This window comes from Ranitomeya variabilis, chromosome 2 (genome assembly GCF_051348905.1).
Source record: "Ranitomeya variabilis isolate aRanVar5 chromosome 2, aRanVar5.hap1, whole genome shotgun sequence".
In the NCBI taxonomy this organism is placed as follows: Eukaryota; Metazoa; Chordata; class Amphibia; order Anura; family Dendrobatidae; genus Ranitomeya; species Ranitomeya variabilis.
The window spans coordinates 594,120,087-594,137,218 of NC_135233.1; the positions used below are offsets into that span (position 1 = coordinate 594,120,087).

General features: G+C 42.2%; 1 protein-coding gene across 6 annotated transcripts in view; it reads right to left on the minus strand.

The window, feature by feature from the left end:
• Positions 1-17,132, minus strand: part of PIEZO1 (piezo type mechanosensitive ion channel component 1 (Er blood group)) — a 175,283-nt gene that overhangs the window by 70,244 nt on the left and 87,907 nt on the right. For 5 of the 6 annotated variants that reach the window (XM_077288416.1, XM_077288418.1, XM_077288417.1 and 2 more), the window contains exons 8-11: positions 4,782-4,953; positions 4,529-4,648; positions 4,292-4,385; positions 4,097-4,180 (exon numbers count right to left, since the gene is read on the minus strand). In XM_077288416.1, coding sequence (XP_077144531.1) covers positions 4,097-4,180; positions 4,292-4,385; positions 4,529-4,648; positions 4,782-4,953 — 470 coding nt within the window. The remainder of the gene's footprint in view (positions 1-4,096; positions 4,181-4,291; positions 4,386-4,528; positions 4,649-4,781; positions 4,954-17,132) is intronic. The other variant, XM_077288419.1, reaches the window with a different exon arrangement.

Here is a 17,132-nt window from a genome sequence, read left to right on the forward strand (position 1 = left end):
TAAAAAGAAGAATAGATCGGATCTTCAAAATAAACTAGAAGGTAAGCTATTGAAACTGGAACAGGCAAACCAAATGGCCACCTCCCGCTATCTAATTAAACAGATACAAAATACTAAATTGCAATTAAATGCTACACTTACTAATAGAACTGAGAGGGCATTAACCTGGACCAGGGCCACCTTTTATAGACAAGCAAACAAGCCAAGTAAAATGTTAGCACGTCAGTTAAGAATAAAAGAATTACTAAATACGGTTCCATCAATTAAAGATACTAAAGGCCAAATATCAGCTCATCCCGAAATTATTTACAAGGAATTTCATGAATACTATCAAAAACTTTACTCTTCCCCACAACCCCCTCCCCCACATCTTTTGCAATCCTTTTTACAAACTCTAACACTCCCGAAAATTAATGAATCTACATCTAAACAAATTCAAGCTAATATAACAGATGAAGAAATACAGTTCGTAATAAAAAACTTGAAAACGGGTAAAGCACCCGGTCCTGACGGTCTTACATCCCTCTATTACAAAAAATTTCAGGAAGCACTTACGCCACATATAAAAAACTTCTGTAACACTCTCCTGTCTGGATCCCAGATGCCCCCCGAATTTTACTTTGCACAAGTGGCTGTGATCCCCAAACCGAAAAAAGACCATCTATTAACTAAAAACTATAGGCCCATTTCACTTCTAAATGTAGATCTCAAAATATTCACGTCAATTATTGCCGACAGATTCAACAAAATACTTCCCTCTTTAATACATGGAGACCAGGTGGGTTTTATACCCTTGAGACAAGGTCCTGATAACATAAGAAGAAACCTAAATATTATCCACTCAGCTCATAATTCGCAAAAATCGACCTTACTGCTATCATTAGATATTGAAAAGGCCTTCGATTCCTTATCATGGACTTATCTCTTCGAGGTCCTTCCCAAATTCGGTATCCCCCAGACATTACTTTCTAGTTTACATCTGTTGTATGATAATCCGACTGCATATCTCAAACTACCCTCAATTCAGCCTCTTCCAATTAATATCAGGAGAGGATCTAGACAGGGTTGCCCCCTGTCGCCAGCATTGTTTGCTTTGGCGATGGAACCTTTAGCTGAAGCTATTAGAAGTAACCCCAACATATTAGGTCCTTCAGGCCTCGGTAACCAATATAAGGTTAGTCTCTTCGCTGATGACCTCTTACTGACCATTACTAATCCTCATACTACCCTCCCCAATCTGTTTTCAACACTCCGTGAGTTTGAATTGGTTTCGGGCCTTAAGATTAATATTGAAAAGTCTGAAGCTTTATTTATAAATACCCCTGCAGAACTGCAGTCAAGTTTAATCACTCAATTTGGATTTACCAAAAGAGAACACTTCCTGACCTACTTGGGAATAAACCTCACCACCAGTAAGTCAACGCTTTATAAATGGAACTATGTTCCACTAATTCAGAGCCTTCGGAGGGACGTGGCCAGATGGTCTGCATTGACATTATCCTGGCTAGGAAGACTTAATGCCATTAAAATGGTCTCCCTTCCCCGTTTTTTATATTTATTTCGCTCCCTTCCCATTCCAGTACCTTTGGGGATGTTTCAGGAAATACACTCTATTATTTCAAAATTCATATGGCAGGGGAAAAAACCAAGAATTAAACAGAAGACAATGTTTATACACAGAAAAAGAGGTGGTTTGTCCTTACCTAATTTCATGGCTTATTTTAAAGCTGCTCAAATTGCTCAATTAACCAATGTCTGCTCGACCAATAACAAACCAAGATGGGTTTATTTAGAATCGTACTTATTAAAACCCTATTCTCTATCAGGCTTACTATGGACCACGGAGAAACTGCCACGTGACATCTCTATCAGAACACCTTTTGCTGCCCACTCACTAATTCTCTGGCGTAAAGAACGATTCAAACTTGAGCTCCAATCTAAATCTACACCACTACAATACCTATTCAGCAATCCAATGTTCAGACCAGGTTTAGATCTCCGCCCTTACTCCTGGTGGATATTAAATGGTATAACTACATTGAAACATTTATGTTCCCCATTTAATACATTATTAACTATGCAAGAATTTATACAGAAACATAATCCCCCAGTTAGGGAAGCCTTCCGTTTAAACCAAATTTTTAATTTTGCCAAACAAAATTTAGCGAATAGAACTACTCTCCCTTTATCTAGCTTTGAACAAAAGTGTCTCTCTGACCCCCAGGGTAGGGGGACAATCTCTTTATTATATTCTACAATTAATGCTCCTCATGACAAAGAGAAATTAAAATATATGATGCAATGGGAAGAGGATCTGGGATTTGCTATGACTTTGGAGGAATGGCACAGATGTTGTGATAACATATCTAGGGGTAGCCACCAGGTTTCATTGGTGGAATCTTCCATTAAAGTCCTTCATAGAACATATTTAGTACCTACTAGACTTAAGGTTATTTATCCTCATTTATCTGATGTGTGTTTTAGAGGTTGTGGTAGTCCTGGTGATATGAAGCATATCTGGTGGAATTGTCCCCTAGTCATGGCACTTTGGCAAGAAGTAAAAAATATCGCCGAGAAAATGTTTAATAGAATTGTCCATCTTGATCCGATTATCTTCCTACTGGGTTCTAAGCATCCTGGTCTCACGAAAAATTCACATAGACTGCTTAATCTACTATGCATGGCAACTAAGATACATATAGCATCCAAGTGGAAGACCTCATCGCTTTCTATATCCTTGGTCAAAGACAGAATGAATGCAATAATGCTCTACGAACGTATTCAAGCGACTAGGACGGATAGTTGGAATACATTCTTTCGGATTTGGTCACCTTGGCTGGACCTTGACTCCAATGCTTGTTTGACTCGGGCTCTGATACTCTCACCATGACGTCTTTTAATGTGCGAATCTGGAGGATCTTCCCTTGTTCAATTTGAACCTTGCCGCATTAGCTAATCCCCTCTCCTACCTACAGTCCACCAAGAATTTGCATATTAGTTCCTATTTACTTGTATTTTTTTTTACGGTGATACATACTAATGTGATTGAGTGGTCAATGTATACTTAAATTTAATATATTGCCATAAAGTGGAATGGCATTATCCCCATCCCTATTGTGTTCCCCACCCTGTTTTTGTCCTGTCTTTGTATGTAAAAATTGGTTTACATCAGGATTTTACCGTTGATTGTTTTACTATTATGTAATCATCCCCTGCGTGGGAAACCTTTTCCTGATCTGTTTATTGTTTAAAACATAATAAAACTTATTGAAACAAAAAAAAAACGACTTAGAGGGGTATTCCCATCTCCAAGATGCTATCCCGTTATATAATAGGTGTAATAATATTAGCAAATACCTCCAATTAGAAATGTAGTATAGTTCTTCTGACTCGCTATGTTGCTTACCCCATGAGCAGGGCATTGCAGTAGCTAAGGGATCCATGGTTACAAGCATTAGCAACTAACTGTCACTATATGAGTGGCCATAACTATGGATACCTAAGCTACAGCAATGCCCTGCACATGGGGTTAGCGAAGTAGCTAATCAGAAGAACTATACTACATTTCCTAATATTATTAGACCTACAACAGAAAGACCCCATTAATCTTGAAATTGTTGCAGTTAATGTACATGAGATTAGAATCAGGTACATACTGGGAGAGTGCAAAAAAATGCAGTACTAGAAGAAAACGGAAGAAAAAACTACAAAGCAAAACTTTTGTTTTCAGATCTTCGTGTAATATTTGCTGTGAACACAATTCCACATATCCTCATTGGACCAAAATAAAACTTGCTAAACCAGTCAGACAAGGATACCAGACTGGACCGTAATGGCACAATGTGAACGACGACAAGTATAGGTGTCACTTGTAAAGCCCAAGGTCAGACCACCATTTCTGGGACCTGGTGATTACATAGTAGGCAAACCTGCGCATTTCAAGCATCCTAAATAACAGGTAGTACGTGCCCTATAATCTGTGACTTCTCATGGCACCAGTGTCCAGGGAGCGGCTGCCCTAAAATCCTTTGCCGGATTTTCAATAAACCTGACTTGATTATTACTTGTAGGTGCCTATTCACCTCCCTTTAGGTACCTTGTAGGCCCATCGTGGTGCATTCTGTCTCAAATTCGCTTATGCTGTCTCCGCTAGATTTCTCATGACTGGCACATCCATGCCCTACAGAAAAGGTATCATTTTTCTTAGGGTACAAGAACCTATTAATATCACATAACACCATGTGGACAGATTCTCTGTGATCCGTAGGGTTTAGCAGTAAAGAATCCGTACCTGGGTTGTGTCTGGACTCGGACTGGATGACGTGGACTGTGCAGTCCTGTGGATCGATCTCTGCGGCTTCGCTCGTCTGCGGCGGTAACATGGGCTGATGAATGGGATCAAAGCAAGGGGAACCATTTTAGATTTTGGGGGGTCTGCTCATTCATTCAACTTCGTTCTCCAGGTGCAAAATCTCATTGGCATCAAAATATTTTATTTGCATGTATAATTTTTTAGGCCACGTCTCACCTTTGTCTCTTCGCCCGCACTGTATCTTTCCTTTGTCCACGACTCCACTTCTGCCATTTCCAGGTCCTCTTGTGCAGACTTCTGGGGGTCCGCGGCCTTCGTCTCCACTCCATCCCCCTTCTGATGGATTACAAGGCATTGTCAATTTTAGGCCACTTTTAGACTGGGCAGATTTGGTGCAGATTTTCTGATCCCGTGGCTTGTCCGTGACCGTATACACCAACACAATATGAATACAATCTTTGTTCCCTACCCTTTCGGTGCCAGGGGTCTTCAGCTTCAGTACAGAGATCACTGCATAGTACAGAAGAAGCAGTATCCCAGGATTGACATAGACCGGCCAGTCATGATTCTGGTTGAGGATGAGTTCATCGACACTGCCCGTGCAATTGGTGTGGATAATGATGTCTTTTAGACCAAAAAGTCTGCAATGAAACACATGAAACAACACATCAATAGTGCAACATACAAAAAATACCTTGCCATAGTATAAAAAAATTTCCATAAATATTCATGCAATGAGAGACGCATTAATGGTACGAGTTTCATGAACCCGCTAGGTTGTGTCTCCCTTGCCCCGAGGCTCCATAGACTGCATCCATCGCATCCTGGGAGGTCAGCGACATCTTGGTCCTTGGCACTAAGTATATGGCTTTTATCTGGAGGAGTAACCATCTCTGAGCTCAGACCCTCCGGATCTACCCATAAAATAAATCTTGCGCTGTATCTTCATCCGTTGGCATACTCGCCCGCACTATTCCGTACAAAGTTTACAATTTGGCAGCCAACGTGACAAACCCCCGGGAGAGAACACTAAAGACGTCAACTCCGAACCCAAACGTTTCACCTGCCATGTCACTTTCCTGGCATCCTAAAAGATATCCAATATGTAACGTACCAGATCTCATCATGTCAGATACAAGCAGCTACTGGAAGTTCCCGTGTCTCCGTCAGTCGGATTATGCTTCGGCTTCTGCGTTACGTCACGTTATACATATTTATTACGTCTTCTGGCAGGTTAAAGGCAGCACTTATCTGTATTGGGGTTATCCTTGTGATCTATATACATTATTACTTCCCTGCCAGGTAATAATATAATGTAACTGCTCTATATACACTTGTACGGACACATTCGCAGCCCTGTTTACAGTCCAGGAAAGCTGCTGCTGCTGAAATGTGTCCTCCGCACACGACAAACTCATTTTCAGCGGCGCAGGGCCTTTATTAAGTTATAAAACAAAAAAGAGATCTGCACGTCTATTTTTTATGATAAAGGACCCAGCTGCTAAAGGTCGACCGGTCCTCAGACCATAGAAAAACACAGGAAAGGAGAGTTGTGGTTGTTCTGCGCTGCTGGTAGTTGAAATGGTAAATCCAGGTCCACGCAAAGAGGTTTTGTGGATTATTATCCTAATGCTTTCAAAGTATACCCGCTTCTTCATCAGGACAACAAAAAAAATATATACACCATCTGACACGATGTGCAAATTGATACAGACAAAAAAATGGATAGAAAATGAATTCTGTGCCGCCAGTGGATCAAGGATGAGGAGGTAATTGGCATCCAGAAACGTGGATTGTCGAAATCTAAAACTTCTTCATCAGGACAAACCCCAATGTGCAGAACAGAGGCCCAATGCAGGTATAAATAGACAGAACATTAAAAAGGCGCTTAGGTCACCAGACTTGAAATGTCATATGATCGGAAACATGATTTTTCAGAAAAAGCAACAAAAAAAAAAAAAGCACAATATTAATAAAGAAAGCAAAGACTTGTTTTGTTAAAATAAACATTAAGGTGTATATATGAGTAACCATGTAGGAAAAATAAAAATACAAAAATAAAACGGATGGCTTCCATCAGTTTTATTTTTTTCTGTATTATTTTTGCATTTTATAGTTTTGTATCGTTTGTCCTAGTGAAGAGGTGTTGATCTTCGAAACGCGTTGAAAAAGAAACAATTAAAAAAAACAAAAAAAACACATTTCTGGATACCAATTACTTCTCATCCTTGATCCACTAGTGACACTGAAGGAACCCTTTTTCTTTTTTTTTCTTATATCGATCTGTAGGTCTGCAGCAGTCTAAGCCTATTAGTGGTAGTGGTCACACCACCATACCAGGTGAGCACCATAGCCTTTGACCTCTCCACGGTCACTCGGCTAAAACCCTATTGCGCTTATTGCTTTTTCATGTTTTCCCTTAATTTTACCATCAAGCGCCAAGTAATAAACCCAGAGAACGGCACCCAGATCCGAGCAAAGCATTGGAGACTTCCGCTGACCGCAACAAACACAAGGAATACAAAAGGAAAGACTGTTCTTTAGGCCGGTTTCACACGTCAGTGGCTCCGGTACGTGAGGTGACAGTTTCCTCACGTACCGGAGACACTGACACACGTAGACCCATAAAAATCAATGCATCTGTGCAGATGTCATTGATTTTTTGCGGACCGTGTCTCCGTGTGCCAAACACGGAGACATGTCAGTGTTCGTGGGAGCGCACGTACCACACATGGATGGTCTCCGTGTGCAGTCCCTGTGCCGTGCAGGAGACAGCGCTACAGTAAGTGCTGTCCCCCCCACATGGTGCTGAAGCCGCCATTCATATCTTCTCTGCAGCAGCGTTTGCTGCATAGAAGATATGAATAATAGTGTTTAAAAGAAAGATCTATCTGTCCCCCGCCCTCCCACCCCCTGTGCGCCCCCCCGCTGTTCTGAAAATACTCACCCACTTCCCTCGTTGGCTGTCGCTGCTTCCTGTCCTGGCCGCACCTTCTACTGTATGCGGTCACGTGCCGCAAGTGTGCCACACTGATGTACACCAGAAACGTAGGGGCACACGGACACGGATAATTCCGGTACCGATTGTTTCCGGTACCGGAATTATCTGGACGTGTGAGACTGCCCTTATACGGTGCAGAAATATTCACAGACATGTTGTACTGAAAATCTGCTGAAAATAAAACTTTTTTATTAGCAAACAATAGATATAGTGGCTCGCATTAGCCACACTTTCTTCTTTGTAAGGAACTTTTTGCTCCTATATAGTCGCCAATTACACAACATATCGTGTAACTAAACCCCTCCGGAAATCGGCATTATTGGAAATATAGGAATATACACAATGTGGTGCCTGAACAGGTCAGGTCCATCACAGCATAGACTCCTGGTCGGTCCGGAGATTGGTACAGTATACCGAGGGCATAGGGGTTTGGGTAATGAGATTGCCGCCTTAGGTACTGGCTCATAATTTCCATTTTTGTCTGTTCAATGCAATCGTGTGTGGTCCTGGTTCTCAGCCATCTTGTACGGGTTTTTTGATGGGATTACCAGTAAGAAGCCGCCACTTTTTGTAATACATATCCATTGCTGGGAACCTCCGGACACATTTACATACATAGATGTTGAATTCTGGCCTACGCTACCATTACTTTGCATGAAAACCCCCCAACATAAGCAATCGCTTCAATCATTTTATGGAAACATGTCCGCACATTTCTGGAGATTGTATATGCCGGTCTGTATTTTATTACTCGTTTACATGAAGCTGGCAGGCCTCGGGCCGCGGCGTGGATGGCGGGCCTACTACCCCTGAGCAGCATGTAAGTGCGAGGTGAGAGGAGCGAGTTATGTCAGCCTGCTGACTTTACACCAATGTGTGACAAGTCTCCTTTTTCCACTCTAATTTTTTCAGGACGGATACACGAACCATCACGGCTGAAATTCTGTTAATAAATAATCAGATATTCAACCCTCCACCGCCACCAAAACTTGATCAATTACTTTTTGGGCATCAGTAAAAATTAACATTTCTGTTCCATGAAAACTAAACTTCCTGAAATGATATCCTCAAAAGGTACAAAATATGCAATGAGGTTCCTTTAATCAGCGGCTGAATGAGACCACATTAATGGCTGCATTGCTCAGTGTTGATACAAGTCAAGGTTTATATTTCAGCCAACGTACTCTTCACATGACTGTGCCGATTCTTTTCCCCCCGAGCCATTTACTTTTTCATGCAAACCTCTAAAAATCGGCTGCTGCTCTTCGCAAAGACAGAATTAGATTAATGAAATTGTAGATGTTTGCGGTCACCACCAGGGGGAGCTAAATGAAGACAGTGCAAAACATGAGCAAAATAGTAAAGTACCAAGTCGCCCCCTTGTGGTGGTTACCAGCATATTCACCTATCACGTGGATTATTTTAGATTTTATTTACGTTCCAGGAAAAGGAAGATTTCTATTTTTATATATATACTAGCTGTACTACCCGGCTTCGCCCGGGTTAATGACTGCTGTTAGCAAAATAGAATGTGTTAACAAAAATTTATTCTGCACACAAAAACCACAAAACAAATAGATAGAAATGTAATTATTAAAAGGCAAAAACTAAGCAAATAGAAGCATTTCACAACATATATTAGCTTTGTTATACTGAGAATGTCTTTGTTGCCTATATTAACCAATCAGAGCTCAGGTTAATTAACTGTAGCAAAATAGAAGCTGAGCTGTGATTGGTTGCTATTGGCAGCCTGATAAATCCCCAGCCAACAGGAAGCCCTCCCCCCTGGCAGTATATATTAGCTCACACATACACATAATAGACAGGTCATGTGACTGACAGCTGCCGTATTTCCTATATGGTACATTTGTTGCTCTTGTAGTTTGCTTATTAATCAGATTTTTATTTTTGAAGGACAATACCAGACTTGTGTGTGTTTTAGGGCGAGTTTTATGTGTCAAGTTGTGTGTGTTGAGTTGCGTGTGGCGACATGCATGTAGCGACTTTTGTGAGATGAGTTTTGTGTGGCGACATGCGTGTAGCAACATTTTGTGTGTTGAGTTGCATGTGACAGGTTAGTGTAGCAAGTTGTGTGCAGCAAGATTTGTGCATGGCGAGTTTTGCGCGTGGCGAGTTTTATGTGTGGTGCATTTTGAGTATGTGCAAGTTTTGTGTGAGGCAACTTTTGCATGTGGTGCAACTTTTGTACATGTGGCAATTTTTCTGTGTGTGCAAGTTTTGCATGAGGTGAGTTTTCCATGAGGTGAGTTTTGCACGTGTGGCGAGTTTTGCGTGAGCCTAGTTTTGCATATGGCGAGTTTTGCATGTAGCGAGTTTTGAGTGGTGACTTTTGTGTTTCGACTTTTATGTGGCGAGGTTGGTGTGTGTGTGTGGTGAAATGTGTGCTGAGGGTGGTATATGTGTTCAAGCACGTGGTAGTGTGTGGCGCATTTTGTGTTTGTGTTCATATCCCCGTGTGTGGTGAGTATCCCATGTCGGGGCCCCACCTTAGCAACTGTACGGTATATACTCTTTGTCGCCATCGCTCTCATTCTTTAAGTCCTCATTGTTCACATCTGGCAGCTGTCAATTTTCCTCCAACACTTTTCCCTTCACTTTTTCCCCATTATGTAGATAGGAGCAAAATTGTTTGGTGAATTGGAACGCGCGGGGTTAAAATTTCACCTCACAACATAGCCTATGACGCTCTCGGGGTCCAGACGTGTGACTGTGCAAAATTTTGTGGCTGTAGCTGCGACGGTACAGATGCCAATCCCGGACATACACACATACATACATACACACATTCAGCTTTATATATTAGATATACCTGTATGTAATCTCCTGTATATAGTATATACCTGTGTGTCATCTCACCTATATATAGTATATATCTGTGTGTCATCTCCTGTATATAGTATATACCTGTATGTCATCTCCTCCTATACATAGCATATACCTGTGTCATCTCCTCCTGTATATACTATATACCTGTAGGTAATCTGCTCCTGTATATAGTATATACCTGTGTGTCATCTCCTCCTGTATATAGTATATACCTGTATGTCATCTCCTCCTGTATGTAGTATGTACCTGTATGTCATCTCCTCCTCTATATAGTATATACCTGTGTGTCATCTCTCCTGTATATAGTATATATCTGTGTGTCATCTCCTCCTGTATATAGTATATACCTGTGTGTCATCTCCCCTGTAAATAGTATATACCTGTGTGTCATCTCCTGTATATAGTATATAGCTGTATGCCATCTCCTCCTGTATTAGCCCTCGTTCACACGTTATTTGGTCAGTATTTTTACCTCAGTATTTGTAAGCTAAAATGGCAGCCTGATAAATCCCCAGCCAACAGTAAGCCCACCCCCTGGCAGTATATATTAGCTCACACATACACATAATAGACTGGTCATGTGACTGACAGCTGCCGGATTCCTATATGGTACATTTGTTGCTCTTGTAGTTTGTCTGCTTATTAATCAGATTTTTATTTTTGAAGGATACCAGACTTGTGTGTGTTTTAGGGCGAGTTTCGTGTGTCAAGTTGTGTGTGTTGAGTTGCGTGTGGCGACATGCATGTAGGGACTTTTGTGAGATGAGTTTTGTGTGGCGACATGCGTGTAGCAACTTTTTGTGTGTCGAGTTGCATGTGACAGGTTAGTGTAGCAAGTTGTGTGCAGCAAGTTTTGCGCATGGCGAGTTTTGCGCGTGGCGAGTTTTATGTGTGGTGCCTTTTGAGTATGTGCAAGTTTTGTGTGAGGCAACTTTTGCATGTGTTGCAACTTTTGTGCATGTGGCAATTTTTCTGCGTGTGGCAATTTTTCTGCGTGTGCAAGTTTTGCGTGTGGCGAGTTTTGCACGTGTGGCGAGTTTTGCATGTGGAGAGTTTTGCGCGTGGCGAGTTTTGAGCGGCGACTTTTGTGTTTCTACTTTTATGTGGCGAGGTTGGTGTATGTGTGGTGAAATGTGCACTGAGGGTGGTATATGTGTTCGAGCACGTGGTAGTGTGTGGCGCATTTTGTGTGTGTGTTCATATCCCCGTGGTGGTGTGATTATCCCATGTTGGGGCCCCACCTTAGCAACTGTACAGTATATACTCTTTGGTGCCATCGCTGTCATTCTTTAAGTCCCCCTTGTTCACATCTGGCAGCTGTTAATTTGCCTCCAACACTTTTCCTTTCATTTTTTCCCCATTATGTAGATAGGGGCAAAATTGTTTGGTGACTTGGAAAGCGCGGGGTTAAAATTTCACCTCACAATATAGCTTTGACGCTCTCAGGGTCCAGACGTGTGACTGTGCAAAATTTTGTGCCTGTAGCTGCGACGCCTCCAACACTTTTCCTTTCACTTTTTCCCCATTATGTAGATAGGGGCAAAATTGTTTGGTGAATTGGAAAGCGCGGGGTTAAAATTTCACCTCACAACATAGCCTATGACGCTCTCGGGGTCCAGACGTGTGACTGTGCAAAATTTTGTGGCTGTAGCTGCTACGGTTCAGATGCCAATCCCGGACATACATACATACATACATACATACACACACACACACATTCAGCTTTATATATTAGATATATATATATATATATATATATACATACATATACATATATATATATATATATATATATATATATATATATATATATATATATATATATATATATATATATATATATACACACACACACACACATATATACACATATATATATATATATATATATATATATATATATAGCAGAGAAAAGGAACAGCACAACACTTTTACTTATCTTCAGGTGCAGGGCCCCAGGCAACCAGTCCAGCGATTGCACCAGATTTACAGAGATTCAAAAAAGAGGCAGCACTCCATTAGTTCATGTGATTTCAAGGCTTGATAAAGGCTCAGATGGAGCTGAAACGTCGTCCGGCTATGTGGGTCGATTAAACCTACCACATTTTTCACTGAACTAATGAAGTGCTGCCTCTTTTCTGAATACCGTATATATATATTTTTTTTTAATTATTCACCTAAATGGACTTAAACCTACAGTCGCTTGGAGCACAAAAAGTGTTCTGTAAAACTACCCATTTCCTATGAAGGGCAGCCACAACCTGGGTTCATAGGTGTACAAACGGCGTAAAGACTGGGTGCTTCAGTAGGTCACCTGGATGTCATAACAAAGCCATTGGGACCACAATGGGGTCAATAAGTATTGAAAGGATCTCCCCCTCTTCCCATATTCCCTCCCACTCAACAGGTTAACAATGACAGCAGCATCTAAAGTGTTAAACTGCTGGGATAGGAGTTAGCTCCTGAGTGAACACCATTCATTTACTATGGATGTCAACAATAGAAATCTAAGCCCAATTGGCCCCGGGACTCGCCCAAGTTTCATGGGTACTGACACAAGCCTTCAATTTGACCAGTAAGAAACCCCAGAGACACCCCTCCTGATCTCCAGTTTACTGTGAGAAGGAAGTGGTAGTGAGCGTCATTCACTGTCTATAGGACTGTGAAGAACTCATTCTCAGTATCACTTTATGTGGGGTCTCCCCATTATTATCATTATTATTATTATTTATTTGTTTAGCACCATTAATTCCATGGTGCTGAACATGAGAAGGAGTTACATCAAAATACAGATATCACTTGCAGTAAACAAAACTAATAATATCAGACTGGTACAGAGGGAAGAGGACCCTGCCCTTGCGGGCTTTTCTACAGGATTATGTGGAAGGAGACAGTAGGTCGGGGGTTGCAGTAGCTCCAATGGTGTTGAGGTGGTCGTGTGGTCATTACAGGCTGTAAGCTTCTCTGAAGAGATGGGTTTGTTTCTTTTGAAGGATCCAAGTGTGGTGGATAACCGGATGTGTTGGGGCACAGAATTCCAGAGGATGGGTGATATTCGGGAGAAGTCTTGGAGGCGATTGGGTGAGGAGCTAATAAGCGTGGAGGAGAGGAGGAGGTCTTGGGAGGACCGGAGATTACGTGAGGGAAGATATTGAGAGATAAGCTTCTAAATATATACGCAGGAGAAAGGTTATGGATGGCTTTGTAGATCAGTGTTAGTAGTTTAAACTGGATACGCTGGGGAATTGGGAGCCATTGAAGGGATTTGCAAAGAGGGGAAGCAGGAGTGTAGCGAGGAAAGAGATTAATTAGTCGGGCAGCAGAGTTAAGGATGGACTGGAGGGGTGCGATAGTGTTAGAGGGTAGGCCACAGAGGAGGATGTTGCAGTAGTCGAGGCGGGAAATGATTAGGGCATGCACGAGCATTTTGGTAGAGTGAGGGTTGAGGAAAGGACGGATTCTGGAAATATTTTTGAGCTGGAGGCAACAGGAGGTGGCGAGAGCTTGGATGTGCGGTTTGAAGGACAGGGTAGAGTCCAGGGTTACTCCGAGGCAGCGGATTTTGGGGACACTGGAAAGTGTGATTTCATTTATTTTGATAGATAGATCAGGTAGGGAAGATATGCGTGATGGAGGAAAGATAATGAGTTCAGATTTGTCCACATTGAGCTTGCGGAAGCGAGAGGAGGAGGATATGGCTGATAGACACTCTGGGATTCTGGAGAGCAGAGAGGTGACATCTGGGCCAGAGAGGTAGATCTGAGTGTCATCAGCATATAGATGGTACTGGAAGCCATAGGACCTTACAAGTTGTCCCAGGCCGAGTGTATAGATTGAGAAGAGTAAAGGCCCCGTCTCACACAGCGACGCTGCAGCGATACAGACAACGATGCTGATCGCTGCAGCGTCGCTGTGTGGTCGCTGTGTGGTCGCTGGGGAGCTGTCACACAGACAGCTCTCTCCAGCGACCAACGATCAGGGGAACGACTTCGGCATCGTTGAAACTGTCTTCAACGATGCCGAAGTCCCCCTGCAGCACCCGGGTAACCAGGGTAAACATCGGGTTACTAAGCGCAGGGCCGCGCTTAGTAACCCGATGTTTACCCTGGTTACCAGCGTAAATGTAAAAAAAAAAAAAACACTACATACTCACCATCTGTTGCCCGTCAGGTCCCTTGGCGTCTGCTTCCTGCTCTGACTGAGCCGCCGTACAGTGAGAGCAGAGCGCAGCGGTGACGTCACTGCTGTGCTCTCACTTTGCGGCGCTCAGTCAGAGCAGGAAGCAGACGCCAAGGGACCTGACGGGCAACAGATGGTGAGTATGTACTGTTTTTTTTTTTTTACATTTACGCTGGTAACCAGGGTAAACATCGGGTTACTAAGCGCGGCCCTGCGCTTAGTAACCCGATGTTTACCCTGGTTACCAGTGAAGACATCGCTGGATCGGTGTCACACACACCGATTCAGCGATGTCAGCGGGACCTCAACGACCAAAAAAAGGTCCAGGCCATTCCGACACGACCAGCGATCTCGCAGCAGGGGCCTGATCGCTGGTACGTGTCACACATAGCGAGATCGCTACTGAGGTCGCTGTTGCGTCACAAAACTTGTGACTCAGCAGCGATCTCGCTAGCGATCTCGGTATGTGAGACGGGGCCTTAAGGTTCCTAGGACAGAGCCTTGGGGGACTCCAACAGAGAGGGGGTGAGATAAAGAGGTAGTATGGGAGTAGGAAATGCTAAATGTGCGGTTGGTAAGGTAGGAGGAGATCCAAGATATCACTTTATTTGGAGACTCCCCATTCTCAGTATCACTTTATTTTGGGTCTCCCCACTCTCCATATCACTTTATTATTTGGGTCTCCCCATTCTCAGGATCGGTTGAAGTCTCAGCAGCTGAAATCCCATTTATCACACATTATCCTACGGATAGGCAGTACATACATGTAGTCTATGGGACAAACCCTTTAATTCTCTGGTTATGGGAGGAAAGCAATGGAATGTAAGAAAAAGTAAAAATTTAGCACTAGCTTTAAAATTTTCGAAAATAAAAAAAGGGAGCACCAAAATAAGTAAATAGACATTCAACGATAATCAGTTTTAATAGCAGTGACATATTTTCTCCATTTTTCAGCCATTTTTCAGTTATCTTCCTAGTGGAATAAAAGTGATTGAGCAATCATCATCATTATCTCCGATGTGTAACATCTGGGTAGACTATTCCAGCAGCATATGATAAAGAGCAGCCGACAGCAATTATGCCACTGGTGCGAGAACAGAAGTATGCTTTTATCATAGAAAATCTGTGCTCCTCACTATATATAATGGATGACACCAGGACTGTCGACCAAGTAAACATCTGCGGAAAGACATTGACGGACATCAGTATAGGAAGAAGCTTGTCTTGTGTCCATTTCCCCAGATCCGACAAGATTTTATATAGAAATTATTCTGAGAATGTTTCTCTGACTGATTCTTATATATAAATGTGTATTAGCAAGATTTTAGCGGTGTCTATGGGAATCTTTGCACCTTCATTCATTAGAGCATTTGTGAGGTAGGACCTCGATTGTGAGCCCGGCCTGTCCCAATTTACCGTCTAGTTTATCCCAAAGGTACCGTGAGGTCCGGCCATGTTCTTCTACCAGTCACATGTTTATGGACCTTGTGCACTGGGCACAGTCATGGGGATCAGAAATAAAAGCCTTCCCCAAAACTAGAAGCTTCAATCATGCACAGTATATAGACCGTATGTATGCTGTACAATATCTAAGAACTTTCTTTAGAACAATGTCCCTTGTCTTCACCGCTAGTCATAGGCTGACAATGGGGAAGTGGTCCGACAACATATAGGATTAAAATGTAATCAGCCGAGCTGGTAAATGTGGCAAGGAATAGCCCGCCCCTGGTGTTGGTCCAGTCCATATGATCGGCATATACAGACTAGAGAACATGATATGATCCAAACAAATTAATAATAAACCAACGAATGATGAAACAAGCCCTTAGTAGGACAATACGGCTATCTTCACCATCTTCTGCTAGGACAATATCCTCCTACAGGTTTGCCGACCTTGTCGTTCGCAGACTATGAGCTGCCCAAAGTGTCAACAGAAAGTCAACATTGCGAAGGTCTTCTATTCACAAAGTATAGAAAAAGCCTTCTAATGGAAAGAGGCGTCTGATAACGAGTCAACAACGTAATCGCCTCTTTTTACGATGGGTCAACAGGCTCCTAGTCATATAATGTAGTGAAGGACACACGAAGACCCTATGTAAACCCTGGGGGAGAGCGGTAATCCATAGTATAAAGACATTAAAGGCCATTTCTCAGAACTGGGAATGAATTGTATAGAATTACATTATAGTATATACCAGGATTACATTGTAGCAGTCTTCTGCCTCCAATTACCGCTAGCAAAGTGGGATATAAAAGCTGGAAAGGCGACGGACCTAAAAGGGTCTAGAAAACCCATATACTAGAATCGTTTATCCCCATACAGTTTGCACTGACATTGACATCAAAGCCCTGTTCATATAAAAGGTGGATGTGCTGCAAAATAATGGTTTCCTCTCGGGGTCCTATTTTCCCCTCAAGTTTAGATGCGGATGCCTACCTATCCTCTACCTAAGGCATTGCATAAAAAGGAGTAAAAGCATGCTAAATGAGAAATGTTCCCACTGTGTGCATCCATATAGCTTCATTCACACGCATTTACAATCCTGGACAAAGTTACAATAAACAATATCTAGTAAAGGAAACCATTAAAAGCCTTGTAAAAAAAAAAAAAAAAAAAAGCCAAGTAAAGAGACAAGAGACAACGTACCGGACGTCGTACTTCACAGTTAAGCAATAAAATTATAAAGTTACGGCTTTTTATTTAAATTTTATTTTTTTTTTTTAAAAGGCAAGACCCAAGACGTGGCATATGATGGAGAAGGGCTCATTTATAATTCCTTGTTACCGATCTAG